At 38.7% G+C, this 24,232-nt stretch overlaps 1 protein-coding gene across 1 annotated transcript in view; it reads right to left on the reverse strand.

The window, feature by feature from the left end:
* itga11a (integrin, alpha 11a) overlaps positions 1-23,372 on the reverse strand; it is a 51,578-nt gene extending 28,206 nt beyond the window's left edge. The window contains exons 1-10 of the mRNA XM_061031979.1: positions 23,166-23,372; positions 14,569-14,683; positions 3,360-3,472; positions 2,769-2,860; positions 2,399-2,513; positions 2,148-2,275; positions 1,742-1,890; positions 1,501-1,645; positions 817-982; positions 91-161 (exon numbers count right to left, since the gene is read on the reverse strand). Coding sequence (XP_060887962.1) covers positions 91-161; positions 817-982; positions 1,501-1,645; positions 1,742-1,890; positions 2,148-2,275; positions 2,399-2,513; positions 2,769-2,860; positions 3,360-3,472; positions 14,569-14,683; positions 23,166-23,238 — 1,167 coding nt within the window. The 5' untranslated portion in view covers positions 23,239-23,372. The remainder of the gene's footprint in view (positions 1-90; positions 162-816; positions 983-1,500; positions 1,646-1,741; positions 1,891-2,147; positions 2,276-2,398; positions 2,514-2,768; positions 2,861-3,359; positions 3,473-14,568; positions 14,684-23,165) is intronic.
* Positions 23,373-24,232: the final 860 nt, after the last annotated feature.

Consider the following 24,232-nt stretch of genomic DNA (forward strand, 5'->3'; position numbering starts at 1 on the left):
AGTTATGATGCACCAGAAATTGAGACAATATGTGTTATTCGATAATGTGACAGATGGTAAAGGCTACGAGGTAGCAGACGTCAGACTCACCTCAACGTTATGTGCAGAAAATCCAGCCTGAGACATCTGGAGGCCAAACGCTGTCCCATTCTTACTGGTTCCTGTGTAAACAAGTTAGTCTTTTATAGCCTGAACCACTGTAACACCAATAAATTAAAGCTACCAACCAAACCAAATTAAACTTGTGTTGAATTGCATAGCATTGATATCTTTAAGCAGATGTCCAATTTTATTTTTGCTGCAATAAGTAGTTACATGTATACTGAATTGGTAAATGTTTAAATCTGATCTATAGTTAAGTCTTGAAGCATTAGAAAGTTATTGCTTTTATCACAATACCTTCTTTCTATAGTCTTCATGGAAATATTCAAATTGCTTAGCCTATCCAACTATCTCTATGCAATTAATAATTTGATAATGATCTTTAGGAAGTGTCCACAATGGATTTGTGACTTTTTTTAAATGTGTTTTTCTAAGGCTGTATCAGTTCACATAACCATTGTGTCAAGTTAAAATATTTAAACAATCCCTTAATGTAGAGTTTCTATGTTTTTTTGCGGTAGTACATTGCTTAGTGAGTCTGTGGTGCTAAGTCTATGGACCTACAGTACACTCTATATACTGTACAAAACTGATTCAGCATTAAGCCATTTTAGTCTGCTAAGAGTGATGCAATTCCAACTTTTACAAGCATAGTTTTCTAAAAGCACTGCCAATTGAATGCAATGTAATGTTCAAATAAAAATCTTGCAAAACCTTCCAAACTGAAGATGCGTTCCCCAAGTGCGTCCACAATATCTTTCAGCGCTGACTCATCGGTCACATTAAAGAAGTGTTTGTCATCAGGGTCGCTGGCGATGTATTTTATTTCATTGAGAAAGGCTTCAGGGTTGATTCCTCTGCGGTTGTAGTAGCCAAGGACCTGTCGAGATAAGATCAGAAACCAATGCCAATGCTATAAATATGTCCCATTTTAATGGACCAATAACAGGTTTAAATTAAAAGTCCTTTGAGAGGGTTTCAGAAGATTAAGGTTTTCTATGCAAATGCCATTGCTGTCCCCAATTCCAGTTGGTTGTGTACCAAATGACTTCAGACATAGATGTCCATGCCACGGTAAGCCATTTGATGGAATTAAGTTTGCCATTGGCTGTATTGGCGGTGGCAACCCTGTGGTTTGGAGGATATCATTTACACCTTTAACTGCACTTCCACTGAGCTTATGTTTAGAGCTTTCCAAATGCTCTGAGGAGTTTTTGGCACCAAGCTTTACTCAGCTCTTGAGGGATCTGCTTTAACTGAACTCCATGAAGTCACCTTATTACTGTTTATGGTGTTTTAATGCTGCACTGGACATTTATTAGCCATCAGAAAACTGAGTTAAAACTCCTAAAGAGAAAGCAATCCAAACCAGGTGAATTATAGTTCTAGCAGACTCACAGCAATGGCATAACGGGTGATGCCATCCTTCTCACTGTCCTCGATAGCCTGCTGGAGATCGGCACTATCGTGTGACTCTCCGTCCGTTATCACTATCATGACCTTCTTGGCACCCCGCCGACCGCCTTGTTTGAAAGCTTGTGAGCTGTGGGATAGAGTTTGCTTTATTCAGTAAGATAAACTTGAGAATTGAGAGAGAGTAAAGTAGTGTTGTGTACACAAAATGATAGAGATACAGTACCGTGCTGTGTTGATGCCAAGAGCTGTGTTGGTCTCCTCTCCCCCTCGTTGGTTGATATTGTGAGCTCTTTTCACCACTTCCTCAACAGATTTGTAGTCGCTGAGTTTGAATTCATGGACAACCTTCTCACCGTACTGAACAACTCCAACCTGTCCAAAGGCGCAATGACAATAATCATCACAAGCTCTATGTTCTTGTAAATTACTACTTACTATTACTGAATATAAAACTTTCCTGCACATTAGCTCACAAAAAGTGTACATGGACATAACAGAGGCAAAATAACCATGAAACAGAAAAAAGGAAAACGGAAGACTTTTGTGTAAATGAGGTCTGGTATTAAAAATGTATCAGATTACTGATTTACCAATCCATCCTTTTTTTTATTCCTTCCTTTCTTACACACCTGTATTTGACCTGGTCCAATATAGAACTTCTGCAGAATGTTGATGAGAAAAGCCTGCACTTCATACCAGGGGTAGATGGAATTTGAGCCATCCAGCACGATCACTATGTCCATATAGGTCTCACATCCTGCAAAAACATATAAAGGTAAGACTTAGTCCTCATAGCACATATAGAGAAAACAGTTGTCCTGAGGTGAACAAGAACAGTCCATGGATGATGGCAAAACAGGAAAGATACTTTCTGGCTTACTCTGAAAGGCAGGCGCAATTGTTCTGGAGAACTTGAAACTGGCGTTGACTCTGGAGCATATACCCGTGCTGTAGTAAGAGCTGCCACACTCATAAGACCAGAGAGGCCCACAGGCCTGAAACACAAAAGAAAGCATTTATACAAGCAACATAATCGACTGCTGAAAAAGTTTGGTTCATGCTCTCAAATAACTTGCACGGGGAGCGCTGCGGCATGACAACCGTGTAATCAAAAGCCAATCTTGTGGGTTTGTCTTCTTTATTTCCATTATGACCATTGCTTTTTTTATTAAATGTGTTGCAGCAACAGACCATGATGGTATGTTTTATTTCAAGAAAAAGAATCCACTGAGTTTTTTCTTCATTCTCACCACAAAGCTGTTGTCTTTAGGGTTAGTTGTCAGCGTCATTCCCAGCCTCATCTTGTCCTTTCTCTCCGATACGTTGGTCAGAGATATCCTTCCTTAAGGGAAAAAAAACTCACTGAGAGGGTCTTGGATGTGCAGACTCAAATTTACCTAAAAACATGCGCTACCCTTCAGACACCAAGCAGAAGTTCTACCATCTGGGACTATGGTTTGTTATTACTGTCTGGGCAGCACTAATGGCTGTCTACATCCTCGGATCTAACCGTTCACTTGACAAGACTTTTAACCAGCACAACACATGTGCGACCAGTATGAAGAAGCATGCGGTGGGACGTGTGGTAACACGTGTGGAAATGTACATAAACGATTCAAGAAAATAGTAAAATCTGGAATGATTGGTATGGTACCCACACTTCTGTCTAGCACATGCCAACATGATGCTTACTGAGAAAGATGCAGAAAAGCATGTTTACAGATAAACACTGATACAATACATGCATACACAACCATCCAGATGTTACATATTTAAGATGTCACTGTGGCTTTATATAGTATATCTTGTAATTGTATGGTAAAAATCTTGTGTTACTGTACCTAAGTTGAGCTTGGAGCAGCCATTGCCATTGGTTCTTCTGCTCAGTGAACATTTATAAACATCCCCCGTCTGGTAAGGGCCGTTCATTTCATACGGAGCACCAACTAATAACCTGCAAAAGATGAAATTCACAAAGTTAGATACGCCTAAAATGATTACTGATATGAACATATGCTGTACAGAAGGCTATAATATACTCAATTAACTAGGGATGAACAACTTTAAGGATTAGTCTTTGCTTGGTATATTACTCTGGCAGGGAATAGGACGGTGACTGTTAACATCAGTGACCCTATTAGAACACATGAGTAGACCTGGAAGATTTTAAACATGCATTTATACAGGAAAGTTTACTATTGTAAGCATGTAAAATTATGTGAAGCAGCACCAGACTTCACATTCATTATCAGTTCCTCACAGTCACACCTGGTAGCAATTCTAACCGTCACATAAAAAAGATACAAACTTTGTGGTTGTTTCCAGTTGTTACACAATACAGAATTAGCAGATGTACACTCACTGTATAAAGGCCTCTAGTATTGATTTTTAGTTTATTTTCGGTTGCACTAGATATTAAGTCAGGGACAAACAAATTCACTTATACTGACGTAAAATGAATGTAGGTATTCTATATAGGGATGATTGGTCAGATGTTTTTTTAGGATCACAGTTGGATCATTTGCGTCATGGTAGTGCCAAAATAAAGTTAGATAATCAAGGTCAGTAGGTTTTGTTATCTGAGAACTATGACAGTCTGTAGATTACATCATGGATATCACTAGCATTTGTCACACTAGTACTGTAGAAGGTGGACACAGACAGTCACTGCTGAACGACAATCCTTTGATGGAACCTCTAGGGTAAAAAACAAAAACATTTCATAAATGCAGTCTGATTTATAAAATCAAATCATCATTTTGTCATCAAAGACCACCATAGGATTTAGATTTCCTTTAAGATCCGTTAAGTGCTGGACATTCTTTTCACATGATGTAGTGTTAGAGAAAAGTCACTCCTGCACTTTACTTCACAGTAGGTTTCCTGCACCGGGTCAACATGGTCTCATAAATGTCACTGAAACGTTTTAGATGACTTGCTGTGATGGAGAATATTATGTTGTCCAGCGTGTTTACTTCAGGACAGATGGAGGGTATAAAGGCCTTTAGGGGGGTATAACTCACATGCATGTCAGAGATAAGAACTCTTTGTTGGAAACAAAAAGGAGGTTAAAGCCATATTTTTTCATTCACGACCATCTCCTTAAAGTCCTTTAGGGTTTCCCGTTTATCTTGTGATATGTTTATCATGTTATATGTTTAGAATAAGTGTCCCACTAATCTTACAATTAAACACTGTACTGGAGTCACAAGGTTCAATGTTAAATTGCCTCAGGTTTTAACATACCATAAAAGAGATCATGACACCACCAGTCATGTTATTTTTATTTTTTTATTGATCCCCGCAAGGGGAAATTTCAGTTTTTACACTCTGTAGTCATGGAACACACACATAGGCTGAAGTATACACACACATGCACACAAACAGGATCCTATGGACATGCACTAAGGGAGAGATGTCAGAGTGACGGAGCTGCCCACAGTGGGCCCACCTCGGCAGTGCTCAGGAGGTGATCTGGCACTTACATCAGAGATGTCACATCCTGAGCAGAAGAAAAGGACTAAAGTAAGTTTCCACAATATGTGAGCTATAGTGTCAATGAACATCTGATGATAGCGTATTGTTAGTGCAGTCATTTATGATTTACAGAGTGCTGTCAGTTGTCTCTCCACGTTTCCAGCAAAACTTGAAACAGTGCTGACATGATGAGTGACACATTCAGTGGCTCAAGAATCTAGTTAAAAGCCCACAAAAGATCTGCTCAAGAATCATGCGGCCTTACAGTTTGATCAGATGGCATGAGGAACTGGAGTAGGTAATGGAAAAGAAAACAACTACAAAAAGATTAATGTTGATATCATTGTCTAAACATTCACTTCAAAAAAGTGTATTGCTAACAAGCCATTAAATGCTTTATTTTTGTTTGGGCAGTCTGGAATTGATACTTTATTGTTCACTAGCAATGTTCAAATGAGATTTAAGGTCAGGCCTCGCCACTCTAAAGTCACAGTCTTCTCAGCATGCATTTTATATACTGTAGTTGTTTGCTTGGATCAACTGTCCTACTTTGTTTTGACTTTCCTATATTCACCTAAGTTCGCCTATTTCAGGCAGTCATTGCCATTTTTTTGTATCCTAAACTAATCACATTCCTGGAAAAGCCTCAAAAAATACAATGGGTCAACAAAGAATTTAAACAACTATGCAATTCCAAGTGGAAAACCACAGGGAGAGCAGCGGGCAAAAGAGAAATTCCCCAAAGGAAAGACACTTGACACCACTTTATAGCAAAAGCAGACCAAGGCCAACCTCCAGCATGGACTTCTGGGTCAAAGTCTCACAATCACAGAGGGAAAGATCTTAAAGTTAAAGACTTCTAGGTCAGACCCATGATTCAAAACTGCTCCAAACTTCCAAAGAGAGAACTCTGGGAATATTCTTGGGAAAGGCTTGTACTTAGAGGAGACCTTAGAGCAGACCTCATAAGTGTCTATGGTTAACATGACATAACTTGATATGCCTGATTCGCATGATTTGCAAAAAAACAGGGTGAGCCTATATTGAGTAGCACTTTACTAGTAATACTGTTGTACAGTAGCTGTTTATACAGCAAACTAATAGTTGCAACAGTAAACAATTCTTCAAATCTTGTCACAAGACTTATTGTCCTCCAATTTACAGAAGAATTACAAAGCAGCAGCTGACAGTTAATCAAAAGAGAGGGCTCATGTGTTTCACCAAACCAATCCAAAAAAGGTTTTTTTTCTGAGTCTCCTGAGGACAGACCGAAAAGACATTTAGACTTTGTTATTTGACTGATAAGACTCAAATGTCAAGTGGATTCAACAGGGAACAACAGCAGATCAAAATAAGCGTTATAGTGTCCCTTTTATTACTGTTTTCACCTCAACAAGATTACAATATATCCTAGGAGTTAAATCATGTAACAAATTATACATAATTTTATACATAATAAAAAGTACACTACTGGATTAATCAAGACAGCAGCTTGTTGGATGCAATTCAACACCATTCTGACTATGATCCTGCAAGGATTTATGAAGTTTAATTCATTAGAAAGTTCAATAGCAACTAATTAACTCCTACAGAGTGATATAATTAAGCTTCAGCACAGAAAGAGTGATCCAGTGATAATTGTCTGTTTGCTTTCAAGATCAAGAATAAACTTTCAGTCTTAAGATTTTTATTTGTTTCATGTAGCGTGTCATTTTTATTAATCTACAAAAGCTCTTTTGGGGTGTTTGGTGTATTTGAGGAACAAATACAAAGAATTAGCACAAGTTATGATTTGACATTTTACAGCAGTAAATGATGACCAGAGAAAATGTTTTTCAGACAGTACATCACTGCACATCAAAGAGTGACTCATCTGGTGAGATGTGAGTTTCAGTGTTTTTACTCCGGCAGCCAACTTTCAAAGTCTCACTCTGGTAGTAATTTCACTATGGTGACTCCTACAGTGCTCATATTTTCATAGCTATTAATATCTGGGTTATTACTCCAGTTATTGCTATCCCTTGGAAAGAGGAGACACAGCAGCACAAGTTCAGATCAGGATAAAGCTACCTGGATGAAAAGGGACCATTGTTGCCTTTTGACTTGGACGCCTGCCTTTGAGACCTCCTGAATTTCACCAGAAGCTGTTCAAACAATCATGTTCCAGAGCTCATTATGGGTGAATGCTGGTCTTGGTGTATCCTGCATGCAGGAATGGTAATGCCACTGAAAAAATAACTTGACCAAAAATGGATTCATGGCTATTTTCTACCATGGTTACCAGTGAATACAAGATTTTGGGGTTTGAGGAATCGCCATCCCCAAGCCTAGGCTGTTATTAATGTGGTAATGTTTTTCATATTTGGAAGGAAGAGATGTATACGCTGTGAAACCACATCCCTGCTCTAACACGAGCAAGTTACTCTGATGTCACGCTCGGTCATCACATTCCAGTTGTCTCTATTAACAGGATATGTCTTTTGTTAAAGCAGTCTCTTGAATAAGAGGGACTGTAACAAGCATATAATCATTTCCTAAAAAAACTCATTTTGAGCATCTTTTTCACTTCTCTCAAGTGGCAGGATAAGTAGATGACTAATGAGAAGTATTCAAGCCATCCTAGTTGCTCTCATTCATTGTCCCACAAAGAATGTTGGTCTTTTTCAACAATATATTTTTAGTCACGCTAGCAGTGTGGCTCTGAGAGAGGCATTGTCTTTTAATTGTTAAACCCCTTGACCCCAAACTGAAATGGAACCGATTTACTATACTGCATATGATAGGAACAACAGCAGGTCACATTGTTTACTTATCTGGTAGACTCTGTCAACATCTACAAGATGACCCAAGAGCTTAAAGATTCCATTGTGAACTTCGAACCCATTCCCAATTTGAGTTTACACATGAACAAACAGGATCCTATAGACAGGCATCAATGGTGACATGCACTAATAGAGAGATGTCAGAGGGGGCTGCACACAGAGAAGAGCCCAGAGCAGCTGGGAGTTCGCTGCTTTGCTCAAGGGTACCTCTGCAGTTATCAGGCAGTGAACTGGCAACTCCCCAGCAACCAGTCCCAATTTTCCAAATTTGGTCTGTGTTGGGACTTAAACTGGCATTCTCCATTTTCTAAGACAAGTCCACGCAGACTGAGCAACTGCGACGCCATTTAGCCTATAAGGCAATCAAACGCCCAAATAGTACTGTTTGTATAGCTAAACATTTGGCTCACATTTCTGGGCAGAAATTAATAATACCTTAACAATATCTTAGTCAAGTCACCTGTGACTTTGACTCAGCAACTATTAAATGCACTTCAAAATCTTTCTACAAAATCCCTTACTTTTATTCTATAAGAACACCATCGGTTCACACATTCAATTAGTCAAATACTTACAAAACTAATGGCATGCTCATGTTATACTCTATTTTATGCTAATTAGCCAATGTTGATATGCTAAAGTTTCAACTATTACACTCAGTGGTACACTTGGTTTACACTACATTCTCCCAATTAGCTCGTTAACGTTGTCAATCTGAGCATGTTAACACTCTAACATACCAGACTATAGCTATAGAATACAACGTGTTACACATCATAATCTAGCAATCCAATCAGCATGTCACCACTATCGTTGTCAGAGCCTGCTCACATTGGCATGTAGCTCAAAGCACCATTGTGCCCGACATGAACTCATAGATCTTGATTTCACTGTTATTTGGGTTATTCTGAACATTAAAACAGGTCTCTGTCTCCTTACTAAAACTGTGGGAAATACTTAAAGCCCAGATTACAGACATTACAATCACATGACTGTGTCTAAAGTAAATAGATCAAATTCTGCTTTCCCACCAGCTCAGCAGGCGTAAAAGCACTTTTTTTGTTGTTGCAGATTTCAAACAACCTGAATAAAGGAACACTATTTAAGGCTAGTGGTGAAAGACTTCACAGACTCCCTGTAGCTCTTTGTGGTGTGCAACTCGTAACTGAGCTCAGGAGCAAAGGTCAGGTCTCCATTGAGGAGACCTGGTACAGCTGTAGAAAAATAAACAGTGGGTATGGAAGGTGGGAGGCTTCTGTGCTGTATGACTCAAGTATGCAGCTCCGTGTATCCCATCAGGTTTAAAGACCAGAGTGCTTTGCCAATTGGAGGTGATGTGGCCTCTTCTCAACTCCCCAAAGAGCATCAGCTCTGGCAGAGTGTTTAGAGCCCCATTATGCTTACTCGGAAATGACACATTCTTGACACAATGACCTTTCAACTGGGTAGCTCCATCAGCAGGCATGGACAGAAACTGTCAACAGAATTCACTAATATGTCTGATCTTCCTGATGTCTCTGTCAAAACGTATTAAAAAATGTTTGTTTTTGGTCATTTAAAGTTTTATTTCTCATTTTTGTTTTTCATGCTACAATTTTTGGCTAAGGAGAAAAATAAATCATATTGTTTTGATCTAAGATACATTAAAGCTCTTTTAAATAATGTCCAAGCACACCGACATCAAAAACTCTGTGTTCTTAATTTTCGTCCTCAAAGAAAGACTTTTGACTCTAGCTGCATGCCTGTCTTACTTCAGGATCGGGTCATAAAAACTTTATTTTACAGAGTCACTTTCCAGCTGTGATCCTGTTCCTATCCAAACATAGAGCCGAGGCTTTTCAGAAATCAGATAAGTTTGGAAAAGTTGAGCACTGGAGGCTCGCACAGATGCTCACAGGCAACATTCATAATTGCATCAATTTAAATTTTCAGATGAGGTGAAACCACTCAAGGGGAAGCAGGAAGTCAGAGAGTTACAGGGCACAAATGGCCAGGCAAAGCAAAGACAGTCCAATTATTAGCATGCGTGTAAAATTTAAGTTTTCAATATTGTCTCAATTGAGTTACATAGTTAAGTCACATCTGTACACACAGCGAACACATCTCACACACAGTCAGCTAAACAAAGACACCCACAAAATCAGCAGAAATGGCTGACACTTGGTGAGCACATGTTCTGCTAGAGTTGCTGTCTGAAACTTCAAACATTCATTTTCATCAAAAGAACAAATTCTGTCTTTACGTGCAGAAAATCATTGCCTCATCAACAATTTCCTCTTGGGGAAAAACAAACTCAAATCCCCACCAAGCCTCTAAGTTGACACATGTGGACATCAGAGACAAGTTAAATTCATTACTGTTTCTATCATTGTAAAGACTCTATGAAAAGGCTAGACTGATCTGGATGGGCTACCATTCACGAAAAACATCATTACCAAGTACTTATAAGTAATATTTTAATTTATTTCAGAGTTAACTCCCAATAAAATACATTTAAACACAAATAAATGAATAACAAATATATAGGTCTGTAAAGGTCTCTTTCTTGTTTCCTTATACTGAAACAGGATTTTGTAATGCAAGTTAGTTCTGCACAGTAATTGAGTATTTGGTTAAACAGTTCTTACTTTTACTAAAGTTGCCCAAAACATTTAGCCCAGTTAGCACTGCTTATAGATTCAACTTTCCACAACAACTAGTTGTATTTATAAGTCCTTGTTGCATGAACACATGAATTTTACAGGTTTATATGAGTTTATTTTATATATACGTTATGTCGACATTACGTAGCTTACTGGTGTTTATCACCGCTCAATTTGTTCTGTTTTTTTTACTGTTAGTTGTCTTTAGCACATTTAATTGACTATATATTGTAACGCCACACTTTATGGTGTAATACGTGTCTTACAAAGTCATTAGCCTTTTCAGAATGCGTTTCCATCGTAATATCAGTGTCTCAGCCTATGAATTCACATTGCGTTTCGGCATTGCAGAAGCATGGCACAGCAGGAGCTTCACATACACACAGCCAGACATGCACACACACACACACACACACAGTGCTGCGCTCCCCCGCTGGTTTAGCTGATCCTGTCTAACGCTTGTAATGCCTAATGCTTCTACCTCCAGGGCAGTATAAAAGGGGGATCAATTCATCACCCTATAATATCCTTCAGAGACATTCAGATTGAAAGCGAGTCGTCACAGGGACGCAAATTTCCTGCCTTAAAACAGCAGCTGGAATAGCACTTTCCATAACATACTGCGGAAGTGATCATTTATCTTAGAGAGAACAGTCTGTCATATTCCTTCAGCATAAGCATTATCTTATTCAATATTTTGGTTTTTGAAATGTATTTAAAAATTGCTAAAATGTATTTTTTGACAAAAACTCTTCTATTGTGAGTTTAAGTTCATTCTTTTTAATTTATTTCCTCTTTGAGAATCATTTCAAACATTGTGTGTTTAAAAAAAAATCATAACGATCCTTTAAACTAACTTTTTAGTGTTTTTTCATCAGATCAGCCACATTCCTTAGTCCAGCTGAGAACTGTCAGATTCGGCATCACACCCCCTCCACACACACTCCCACAGACACACACACAAATATACAGACAGTCTAGCATGAGTTTGTTGCTTGCAGCTGTGAGTTCACATACCCACACCTACGCACACTGCTGCACTGACCAAACAGTCCTTTTAAAACTGAACTTCGCTCGATGACTGAGTGTCCTCCGAGTCAAAATCAAGGTGTAATACAAGTGTCAGACTATAATGTGACAGAAGATCATTGTATATTAAACATTAATAACTCAAACAATGCTTGATAATATATATTTAAAAAAAAAAAAACACTGACTGAAACGTTATCTTTTCTTGCATCCATTTGAAGGTTTTTATCAACACTAGTGCTCCTTAATACTATTTAAGCCACATAAAGATACCAGAAGCAGCATGCAAAGTTGTTACTGCACTGTCCTTCCTCTGCCACTGTTTTCCATTCATGCTCAGACATTTACTTCAGTCGAAGCAGCATCTCTGGCCACCTTTATTCCAAACATACATGGCCTCATTGCCCTGTTACTCTCCAAGCAGTCCCTCTACTCTACTGTACATTAAGAACACATGTGTTTGCAGCGCCTGACCTTAACCTGAGGGCAGAAGGCACAAGATCTGTATTACTGTCGCTATATATCATGACAACTTCAACACAAACAATGTTTTAGTCTCCCCTGACCCTAAGTATGGCTCCTATTTAAAATAAGAATGTAAAAGTTATGAAAGATATAGATTGTTAAATGGGTGATTAAATGGTTTATTTATGGCATTAATATTTGATGAAACAGCTGCAAACAGCTTCTGCCAAACACATCTTGATCTTCAATAAACATTTATTGGGTGATATTTTTTGCTTCAGTTTATTACACATTTGGTTTATAAATGAGCATTAATGGCAGCAGAAATGTGTTTCTTGACTCAACTCTCTCATTACCTAGTTCATTATAATGAGGTAATATGTCATTGAGTAAGAAGTATCTGGATTATTTATGTGTTTTTTTATTGTATTTGGACAACTCTGGATGTCTCTGGCACAGAGGAATACACAGTATCAGGCCTGGCTGTAAAGATATTGCAATGGATTAAATACTTGTCGCTTTGGATCATTTATGGGACTTGTTGACAAAAAGAAAATCAACAAACATCTCCAACCAGCATTTAGCCTGACCAGGGCTCACACCCGATCCTAACCTTTGGTGTTAAACGAGGTCTTAACCCTAAAATAAACAGCCAAAGGTCATCTCACTTTCCCCACTCTGATGTTTCAAAGCTGAGATATAGGCCAGTACAGAAACGTATTAGACCACACGTGTACAGACAGTCGGGTGAGGACGCTAGCTTTCAACTTTTTTGACTTAGAGGTTATTTACAGACACTGTGTTCAGCCAGCAGAGTATAGGGAATTCATTGCCAAGCGCGATATTCTATATGAATACCATACTGTCTCTCTCTCTTCACACATACCCCCCCACACACAAACACTACAGGCCCTCATGTCACAGGCTGCATGCGAGTGTTGAAGGATGGATAACTTGCCTGGAGGAACAATAAAAAGAATCAGCATGGGACAGATAGCCCAGTTAGGTATTTCCAGCACAAACACTGGTCCCATTATGTTGCAGGGCAGCACTATGTGTACACTAATGAATAATACAATTTGTCCGTTCTTAAAGTAATACATGAAATAAAAACCTTCTAATGAGCTGTATCCCAGCTCTACCACTAAGTTATTTTAACAATTAGATAAGGGAAACTAATTACACTTTTGTTACACATATTACATGCTCCATGTATTAAATTATGACAAGGCACCGTTGCAATGGGTCAGTAAGTTCACTCTGGAATGTGTTTTATTACTACATGTTTTTTTTTTTTTACATGTAATTAGGTGAAAAATAAATCATGGAAAACATCAACTTGAGACTTTATCTGAAAAATGATGAAGGTCACTTTCCTTCCTAAACAACCCTTCAATAGTTGACTTATTAATTCAAAATTTGGTAAGTGTTAATGATTTCATGCTCCTTTTTGTCACTGATTATTTTGTTTTGTATCAATTAGTGAAGCACAGCGACCTTTCCTTCGAGAGGTGCATTACCAAATAAACCTAACTTACTACTTACTGTAAGTTGTGTTGTTAACATCTAGGATATTCTCCTTTTTTTTCTAAGAAAGCTAACTTTTATGATTAAAATAAGGTTGGTTTGTTGTTGGAAAGAGAAGGTATGTTGTCCCTTTTCGGGTGTCGCTGTCTAAACATTACGTCTCCACCCAATAGAAGGAAGCCACACAGCGACAAATTCAAAAAGGTCTCGTCAGGAAACAAAGTCATTTCTAAGTATTTAAAACCAAAGACAAATGCTATTGATTTCCTGGTGAGGCCAGTCTGGAAACCACTGAAAAGAACAAAAGTGGGGATAAAATCTAAATATATATAAACAAAATAATGATTCACAGACACACAGAAGCACAACTGGAACTCAGCATGGTTCTTGCACAGTGCTTGCAATAAGATGTTTTGGGGATGCCAGAATCTAATTCTGGCCACCACACGGTGCCAGTTGGCCTAACAACAGCGTGCATCAGGAGGGAGTTAGTGCAGTGAGGTAATATGATGAATGTGACGTATCCAGAGCAGAACTACAGTTTGTTTTGTAAGCAAAAAATAAAGCAGAACTTGGCACAGTGCAGGAGAGGCACAGTAGATCATTATCTTTCTGCGGAGAAATGTCTCAGTGCCAGACAGTCAGACAGCGGTAGACCTTGTCAGCATGTTTTACAGCTGTAATGTGCTTGACCTCTTTATCTAAGCCATGCATCACAGAGGTGATTTCAGGGAAGTTTTACAGATACTTAAAATATACACGTCATAATAAGTGATACTTACGGTACAAAATATAAACGGTAAATGTTTGAAACTGATATATAACCCAGTCTTTGGAGATTCTTTAAAATGTCAACAGAGCATTTTCTAACTATCTATAACTCTAGAAAGTCCAAAGATACAATTCCTTTACTCTTCTGGTTTGATCTATAACGAGTGACACATGATCTTGGAAGAAGACAATGTTTGCCAAGCTCGAGATTAGACAGGCAATCATCTGCAAAATTTAAAATCAAAATAGCTGAAAAACATCAACAGGGTATTATATTTTGGCATAGCAGTAGCGTTTAAATAACAGAAGCTCCTTACCACTTCTCTCCTCCAGCAGCCACGTGTTGCTGAACAGTGTATCCAAACTGGGCTTGTTTGGGGCCTTTGATGATTCTGTGTCTCTTTGTGTCGATATTGAAACAGTCGAGGAATCCTTGAAAAGAAAAAACAATTTTCATTAGCAGTGAAAGAAGAACAGCCTCACTCTACAACATGGGTATATATTTAACACAGAAAATTTGGAGCTACATCGTAGTGTCCCATATTTATTGGTGTCTTCACTGGAGGAAGCATTTACATTTACACTGATTAGACCTCAGCATCTGGTTTAAGAGCAATAAACAGTTGCACACTACTCATCCTTACTCATTCTTGAAATAACAATTATCTTGTCTCCTGTCTGTTTATCATCCTGCAGCAGCCTAAACACAGACTTCCCTCATAGTGAAACAACTAATCGTCTTACTAGTAAAGCGCTGCCGAGCTGTCTGTCACATTTGACTGACGGTCAGACATTTGAAAACCCAGAGGAGTTTTGGTTACTCAGAATAGTGTCAACATGACCACCATCACGACAAATCTTCCCACAAGAAGTCACTCCACTATTCTGGCAAACTTCACGACAGCATAGAGCGTAAGAGACGGAAATCAAAGATGTCAAATATGCAGGTCAATTTCTAACGCTCAAAATACTAGAAACACCGTTTTAGGTCAACTCACCAGTGGCACATTTGTTTGTGTGAGGCTTCAGACCCCATAGGTCATTTCTGATTAACCCCTGATTGAGCCTTGAACCCTTTACACTTCATCTTTATGATGCCATGACTTAGGAAAAACTTCCTCAGACTTACTTTCAACACTTGATGCAACAAACGTTCTACTACATGTTTTCTCCCAACTCCTTTCCGTTAATCTGCATATTACAGTAACATACAGTATCGTAATCGTATCATGCATCAAATCCTAATTCGGTTTAATATGTTGGGAAACAAAATATTGAGACATATGCCAAGTGCAAATCACCACAGAAAAGACAAAACTGCAACAATAAACCAGTAAAGACACTCAGTATGGGGTGTTGTTATGGGTATTGCACTTAAAAGATGCTGATGTGTAAGCTGACATGTAATATGAGGGTAAGAAATAAAGCCGCCATGGGACCTGATCAAAGGGAATCTGTTTTCCCAATTGTGTACTCAAACTTCTCTCACATCTTTAGACAGCTTCCTATGTGGCTGAAAGCAGCAGTGAACGTCTGTTTTTAATTAAAATACCATCTCAGGAGGTATTTTCCAGATTTTGCACGTCACCAAGTTACCCCTTGTGCCTAATTGATGGTGACAGCATCATTTGGCGTTTGCATTTCCATCAAAACATGCAAATCTGTGTGAGGACATAGAGGTGATGAGGTTTCAGTTTGGCAGACGCGAAAGGGGAAAGAACGTAACTACCACTTTTACTTCCTCTCCCTATCCATCTCTCCGTTCATCTGTCGTCTGCTTAATCTCCTTCTGATGTCTGTTTCTCCAGAAGCAAAACATATTACCATATAGTTTGTCTGTTGACGCAGAGAAGTGTTGCTTCATTTTTTTACCATAAGGTCATGGATAATGTTGATCATCATTGATATTATAAATCTGAAAACATAGCAAGAAAGATAGGAAGCAATTAAACTGAAGACAAAAAAAGACGTTGCAGTTGCAGGAACATTAATCAGACTTTGTGCTGAACAAGACACAGTGATTTCAAGATTGTTGCAACAACATAATGTGTTTTCTCACAATTTGAGCTGCACAGCTGAGTTGAGGGAAAAAGAACTCTCCAACACGACAAACTACCTCATACTCCTAACATAACTGTGGCTCATGTCCACACACACTTATTCAATCCCTGGCCCTCACACTAAATGACTAAATGACCTCTCACAGCACCCTCCATGTCTGTGAGGCTCTCAGGTCAGGTCAAGTTAAGAGAGCCTCTTTACCCTGCAAAGGGGGAATTCGGTTAAATGTAAACAACAAGGTAAAGGAATGCTCAAATGTTGGAAAACAGGTTAAATTGTTAAATACAAATTAAGCCATAACAAATGACAGCTGAGGTCAAATTCAAGACAGAGGTACTCAGGGTTCACTGAAAACTCTCTCTAAAATGAAATCATATGATTGTGCAGGTGTAATATTATATAAAATAAATATGAAATAAAAAGTGTCTTGGGATTTAAAATTGTTCCATTACTTCCTGTAAAGTATCTTTTAATGTGACTGTTGTCGACCTGATATTGTTACTATGTTACCCAATGATCGTAGTGTTAGTAGAGCATCTGGTTCCACTTCTATCCCAATGACACTCGTCTTTATTGCCAAGATAAATCAAAGTTGCCCACATTACATAACTGTCTACTTGTTGTCAAGGACTTTATATATCCCAAAGCAAACCAGAAGCAGCAGGAAAATGAGGAATTAGGAAAATTTGAGTGGAGTTGAGTCTTTTCAACACATCTCACAGGAGCTGCTTGCTTTTCTTTTTCTTTTTAATAGTAATCAAAGTTTCACACTGTCAGCTATTTAGAGACAACTTTTTGCAACTAGTTTTTGAGACAAAGCAAAAATAAGCAAATTAATACTTACTCAATATTGACTTGAGGTCATAGATTTTCTGAAGTTATTGATTCTTATATTTGCCTTTATTATTTCAGTCTAGTTTGCACTCCACCCACAGCAAGGAAACAGCCCAGTCAGGGTCACTAACAACCTGTTGATGCTGACTGATGGCTCTCTGTCGACCACAGAGACACTTAACTATTGGAATCTCTCTCTTCACCATCTGGAAATCTCCAACTCTGCACTAAGCGGGTTCAAATCCTATCTCTCTTGAAGATCAGAGTATTTTGCACCGGCAGATTCAAAGACCCGGATACACACTGTCACCTGTAGGGTCCCTCAAGGATCAGTCCGACCCTTGTCACACTTCTCCTCTGTGTCATCAGCCTGTCGGGAATGTCATTCAATTGCTATGTTGATGACATTCAACTATACCTCAACACTGACCCTACCCTGTCTGCAGCCATACCATCATCACCTACATGTATCACCTGCCAGGATTAGATACATTTGTGGATGAACTCCAGAAGCTCTAATATGAACAAAAGAGTCCTGCTAGAATTCTGATGAGTGTGCAAAAATGTTAAACACATCACATCCATCCTCTATTCACTACACTGGCTTCCCCTTCTCTGTGTACTGAATACAAAATCTTCCTCGTGGCAGTGCCACCTTATTTCTATTGGTGCAGGAGGGTCTTTGGATCCAGTCTCTCCAATGTAATTGGGCTGCCACTAAAATCCCTGAACTGTTGGATCATCATCACTAAAATAGTAAGTCACACTCTGATAAGTTAAACACACCTGTCCTTCAATCAAGCATCTGGTTCTCCAACTTTGGCTCTCTCCAGCTTAAGGACAGCAGTGTACAGACAACACAAGTAATCCAATACCACACTTTTAGTGAGTGTGAGAAGGAGTCCTTACTGCCGTTGCGCAATAATTGATAAAAGATAATTACTGTACAAAAGTGGTGAAGTCATGTTTTACTGCATGTTTGTGTTAAAAAAAACACAATTCTTTACCAAAACCATAGTTTAAAAGTGTCCATCTTTTAAAGCACAGTAGTGATTAACTAGAGTGCAGCTGCAACTCCACTATGCTTTAAGTTTCTTACACACACGAGACATGTATTTGTTTGGGTTTGCAGTTGTTTAAGCTGGGAAATGCAGAGGAGCGGTTACAATTCAAGCAGCTGTTCCTTTGACGAAAAACGGTCCCTCCACAGATATGTGAAGTTGTCTGCATTCCTAGATACTGAATATTTAGTAGTATTAATGGGCTGTCTAAACAAATTGCAAACTAAATATCTTCTCTTGGTGCTCTTCAGCAAGTATCTGTAAATCTGTGAGGCTGCTGGACTGCAGGCACTGTGATAAGGATCACAGCCACAATTTTAACCACAGGATATTATATGAGTGGAGTGACAGCCACAGAGTGAATCAGCCATTCAATTCATTTTTCTTTGCTGCCTGTGACCCAAGTAATCACACCTCGATTGCCACAACCATAGATCACTTGTTCTGGTTCATGAAAACCTCCTTTAAAATAAATGGACATTTCTGCCATGCAGACCCTCTATGTAAATATTGACAAATTCTCAGTGTTGCTCATTTCCTGTTGTATGAATGGTTCACATGTTCAGCTGGTGTTTGATGCTGAACTCCAAACATCCTCCTTCAGATTGTGTTTATCTAGGAACATAAAAAGGGTGACTGGAAATAGATTGTTTGGAACTGAAAGGTGTATGAAAAATAAATCAAATCAGCAGGTAACTATTTGACATCATACATAATTTAACACATGCAGGACAGAGAGCTGTTTCTCTTCAAACTCTCACCACCATTGTTCAAATGAGGCACATAAACGCTAAATGTCTGGTAGCTAACTTAATGCTGGGATTGAAAATAAATTTCCCTTGATGCAATCTCACATTGGCTGGAGTGTGACCAAGATGTGAGCGAAAGCTAAGACGGGGACAGGAAAAAGTTTTAGTGTGAAAGCATGAGAAAGAAGGTGATCCAATTTCCATTTCGTGCAACTAATGTGGCACAGCCATTTAATATTCCCAGTAATATCAGCAGCTTCTAACGCAAAGTTAGAGTCTTGCTGGGCTTCCTGTGTACCGGCGATCGTGCCCAGATAAATAAACCTCAGGCCGGTGGCTGCCGGTGCGACCCACATCAGTCCGCTGCTGCCTTTGGCTCCATACCAAGCTGCAGGAGCTTCACCGCAGACCCACTGACACAGAGCAGCCGTGCCGGTGAGATGTGCAAACTGCTGGCTCAAACACACCCTCATGACATGAGTCCTTTTATAAATGGATACAGGGTAATATTATTCGGGATTCATAAAAAAAAAAAACGAACAGTACATCCTAGGTCTTGTGTACTTTTTAGAAGTTTGGAATCAGTTCCGGTGTGAATTGTGAACAGACACCTTGTGATGCACCTCACAGGTGATGTATAACACAGAGGATTTTAACAAATATGAAAAGAGCAAATCAATCTAAAGCAACAGATTCTACTGTTTTTCCATTGATCCATTCTTTGTTTCCGTTATAATGGTTTTCTCTGGAAGGACACTTCACAGTTATATACTATGAAACATTTTGGCACTTTATAACCCGATTACCCCACGCCAACAAAAATACTCTGGGAGGCATGGGGTCTCTAAAACCAGATGTTCCCAACACACAACAGCCAACTGGGCACTAGTTAACAAGCAGTGAACCCCCTGAGTCGACATCAGGCCCTACAGAGACTCAAACAGTTTCTTGGACAGCATAACGTTGAGACATTTATACAGAGTAACTGATTGGTTGGTTAGTTATTAGAGAAATAACGAGATGTGGATTTAATCAGAGCCCTAAATGTGCCAGCGTAACATTAACTGCCTCCAACAATAAAACCTCACCAGCCAATAAACCGGATAAAACAATAAAACTCTTGATTAATAAGTAGGTCTTGTAATGAGATCTGACCCTAATAAAGTTGCTTTCATTAATTTGGTTGATGAAACGTTTTAAACTTCTAAATGACAACAGGCAGGACACACTTTTCATTATAGCGTCTGGACACAGAAAGCTCTGAAAGGTAGTGAACACACAGCAAGAAGGAATTCCTGATTAGGACCCCAACCAAACAATTATCATCTGATTATGGAACCAATTTTAATCAATCAACAAAAAAAACAACAGAGATGTGTGAAAAGTAACCTCCCTCAACTGGACTTTTGGTAGAGGTCCAGTAAAATAGCTGGGATTGCTCGCTTTCCTAAAGGGGGTTATAAACTAGTTGAAGTGGTTCTTTTAAATGTAATACATTGCTTTACTCTTTAACTATAAGGAAGTGATTGTTTCAAACAAAATAATCAGTTGTTAAATGACAAGTGGTTTCATTTAGAGTAAATGGTAAATAGATTTTACATGGTACTTTTCTAGTCTTCTGCACACTCAAAGCACTTTTACACTACATGACCCATTCACCTATTCACACAAACATTCACACATTGATTGTACGAGTGTGAGGCTGCTAAGTAAAGTCCCCATCAGTATTAACAAATCACTCATTCATACCCGCTGGCTAAGATATTCAGAGGCAATTTGGGGCTCAGTGTTTTGCCCAAGGACGCATGGAGATGTGGACTACAGGAGCTGGGATTGAACTGCCAACCAATGTGTTAAGGGACTCTGTACGCCCCCTGTGTGTCAGAGTAGTGTCTAGTTTATTGATATCAAAGGATACATTGAGAGACATTATCAAAGAACCAGAAAGTCTGTAATGGGAAGAAGATCATGGGATTGTTGTAGGGTGTTCAAGACAAGATAAAAAATGATTTTTTTTCCAATTTCCTGTATCCTTGTGAAAGTGAACTTTGGTTTCTTTAGCCATGAACATCTGTGGAACCTAAACAAAGATGTTTGTGTAGCTTTAACCAAGCAATTTCTGAAACCCAAACTATGATCTTTCCCTAACCCTAACAAATGGCTTCTGTAAGCAGCCTAACTAAACCTTAACAGAAGTGAGTCCAACACACGTCAAATCAGAAAACACTCATACGTGTCATTCTGAAGGGCAGGGAAAACTTTTCTTTTTTTTTTAAAGAATTGAGTCACTAAATTTTGGAGGACATGTCAGCAAACAAGCTCTGAACAAAATACAATTTCTGTGTGACGTCGGGTATGTGATGATGTGTGAACGCAGGAGGTAAAATTTAGGAAAATTCACCATGAGCGACGTGGAGTGGTGATGTTTATATCACAGAACTGGTGCAAACGTCAAGTACATAATGTAATAAAGCAGCTTCCCCTTCAGCTCACCAGTATGTTCTTTTCAACTTTTTTGTTGATACTCTGAAAATGTCCAATAGCATCGATTTAAAGGCAAAAACTTATAACATCCGACTATACTATTATAACTTCACCTGCCAGCTTTGTGTAGTGTAAACAATACAACTTAAAGTCCTTTTATGTCATGTCCTGCTTCCTGAGACCTCCCCCCCATTAGCCTTGATATTGTATGTCAAAGATTTATATGCAATTTTAATTTTATCTTCCATTTCATCGTGGGAACTAATCTCAACAGCTTGTTCATCTCTGCATGAAGCGACACATTTAACTTCCTTTCAAAGGAGGAAATTCATCAAAAGTTCCTGTGAGAAATAAGCTTGGGTTTACATATCCTGCATTAATCCTGCTTTGAGGACAAACGCACTGATAAATGAAAGCTAAAGGGACATTGCCATATGTAGGAAATGTAGGTTAAATGTGGGGGTGTTTTATGTGAAATTGTTGAGTCTTCGAGCCAAATGGCAACTGTCCTACTATTTCTATATGACAAACCCTTCTCAGTGTTATCTGGATGGGGTCATTAGTACAAACATCCCATGATTTTACACACAGCAGAATAAAAATTCAGTCGCTCCTGTCTGCCAAAACAACTCTCACCACAGCCAGCACAGAGTCTTTCTCCGCAGACTCCAAGACTTCAGGGTCAGTATCACTCTCACTTTGGCTTCAGTCCCAAACTTGGTTACAACAAATTCCAAAATCAAACCAAATATTTACAAACAGCATTTCCTCTCCCCAACTCTCCTGTTTTTTTTTTTATTATTATTTACCAACTGTCTAATTACTTGTATTTTCTACAGCACTTACGCCCCCTATTGTATAGAAATGTCTGCAAGCACATTCATTCAAACAATGTCGTCATAGTTCACAGTATATGGAGTTCAAACCCACAAATTCCCATGATGACACTGCATCAGTTACTTCTAAAGTGTATAGAAGCATTGAAATTTGTCGATTTAGCTTTACTTTTTCTTTGGGCAAATACATATTCATTTATGTGACTCAAATACTATGATTAGCTTTGGAAAGAAATAATGGTATGCTTTTGGTTCCTTTAATTCCCTCCATGTTTCTCTTCTTTTAGTCCTGTGTGGATGTGTTGCTGCTTATGTCATTTCACCGGTAATTGACCATGGTTTTGGCCGAGCACCAGCAGACTTTACAGTGAAAAGATAAAATCAACATTTAAAGGAGAGTGAGCCCGCATACATTGAGACACAGGGCACCTCTGTAGACCTGCGGGGGACAACAACTCCTTCAGTAAAGCCACTGAGCGCTCTCTTCCTGCCTCTGACCGTGATACAAGGTCAAGATGTCAAGTTATGATGGAATTTAAAAAGGCAACCATTCATTTACTAAAGATAGTCAGAAAATATTGTCCTTTCAGATAAAGAATGTATGTGTACATCCAGATTATCAACTTGGAAATAACATCTTTAAAAAAAAACTTTCTAAAGTTCCTACTGTAGCGTTTTTAAATCCTTTAAAAGCAGCAGTGTCAAAGTTTCCAGTTGCTGTTGGAACGATTCAAAGTATAACTAACAATTATAGAGTCATTATTATACTGGAGAGCTACATGGCAAAAGAAAGAAGGTCTGATCCAAACAGCAGCAAATCACAAGCGGGATTGTTTACACTACAGACACTTTAAAAAGTATAACGCATGCATAAACACCTTTTACTCACCTAACTGCTGGCTGCAGATCCAGAGTAGGAGGAAGCAGTAGTACTCCATATGTTGGCCGGTGCAAGCGTGCATGTGTGTATTTGTGTTTGTGTGTGTTTGTGTGTGTGTGATGACTGCCGTGAGTGTGTATGTGGTGGGCTGAGGCAAAGAGACCCAGTGGCAGGCACAGTTAAAGATCCCACTCTGATTGACTCCAAGTCAAAGTTAAAGCGCTGCCTATATCTGAGAGACGTAGGAGGAGACTGTAGAAGAAGAAGAAGAAGAAGGAGGAGGAGGAGGAGGTCCAATCTGACACAGCAGGCTGGAATACTCAGACTCTTTCTCACACACTCATTTAACTCAGTTTTGCCGGGCAAATACTCTCAGATGGCTCAACTCACTGAGATTTGAACTGTGTATTTATTATAAAAAAGTGCATTTTCAGGAAATTGGTATTTTATCAAATCAAAAATAAATGTTCACTGATATCTTTCGATTGAAAACTTTTGCTCAAAAGGGAATATTGCAAAAATGTTTACAATTTTCCAGCCGATTTCGTTGGAACATTTTCTCAACTGAAGCAATTCATTCTACAGTTTATTCTTTATGGACCAAGACAGCTGAGTTTTTACTGAGCTGTGCCAGCTGGGCCTACATGTACCAGGATGCATTGCTCTGTCGCATGTCTTGGTCCATATACTCTATATGCTATTAATAAGTAGAGCTCAATAACATTTCTGCAAAAACATGTAGTGTAGTATTGTAGCTAGTTTGCAATACAAAGAAATAAACATACACCATCAACTTCTCCAAATGGCAAAACTGGTTCTGAAGAAGCAACACATTTGTAAGAAACTGCAGGTGTTTTCACATATCATATACTGAATAGAATTGATGTTGAAAATCTGATACATTTTCCTTTGATTATAGCTTGGCAGTCAACAAAGGCTCTCTAGAATGAAATTAAATACTGAGCCAACAACTGATAGGCATGGAAGGAAAAATGCATTCACAACCAGATGCAAGATGAAGCGTTAATGACGTACAATTCCAAGGATATTTCAAAAAAGTAAATCTAAAGAAATAT

This window comes from Labrus mixtus, chromosome 1 (genome assembly GCF_963584025.1).
Source record: "Labrus mixtus chromosome 1, fLabMix1.1, whole genome shotgun sequence".
Lineage (NCBI taxonomy): Eukaryota > Metazoa > Chordata > Actinopteri > Labriformes > Labridae > Labrus > Labrus mixtus.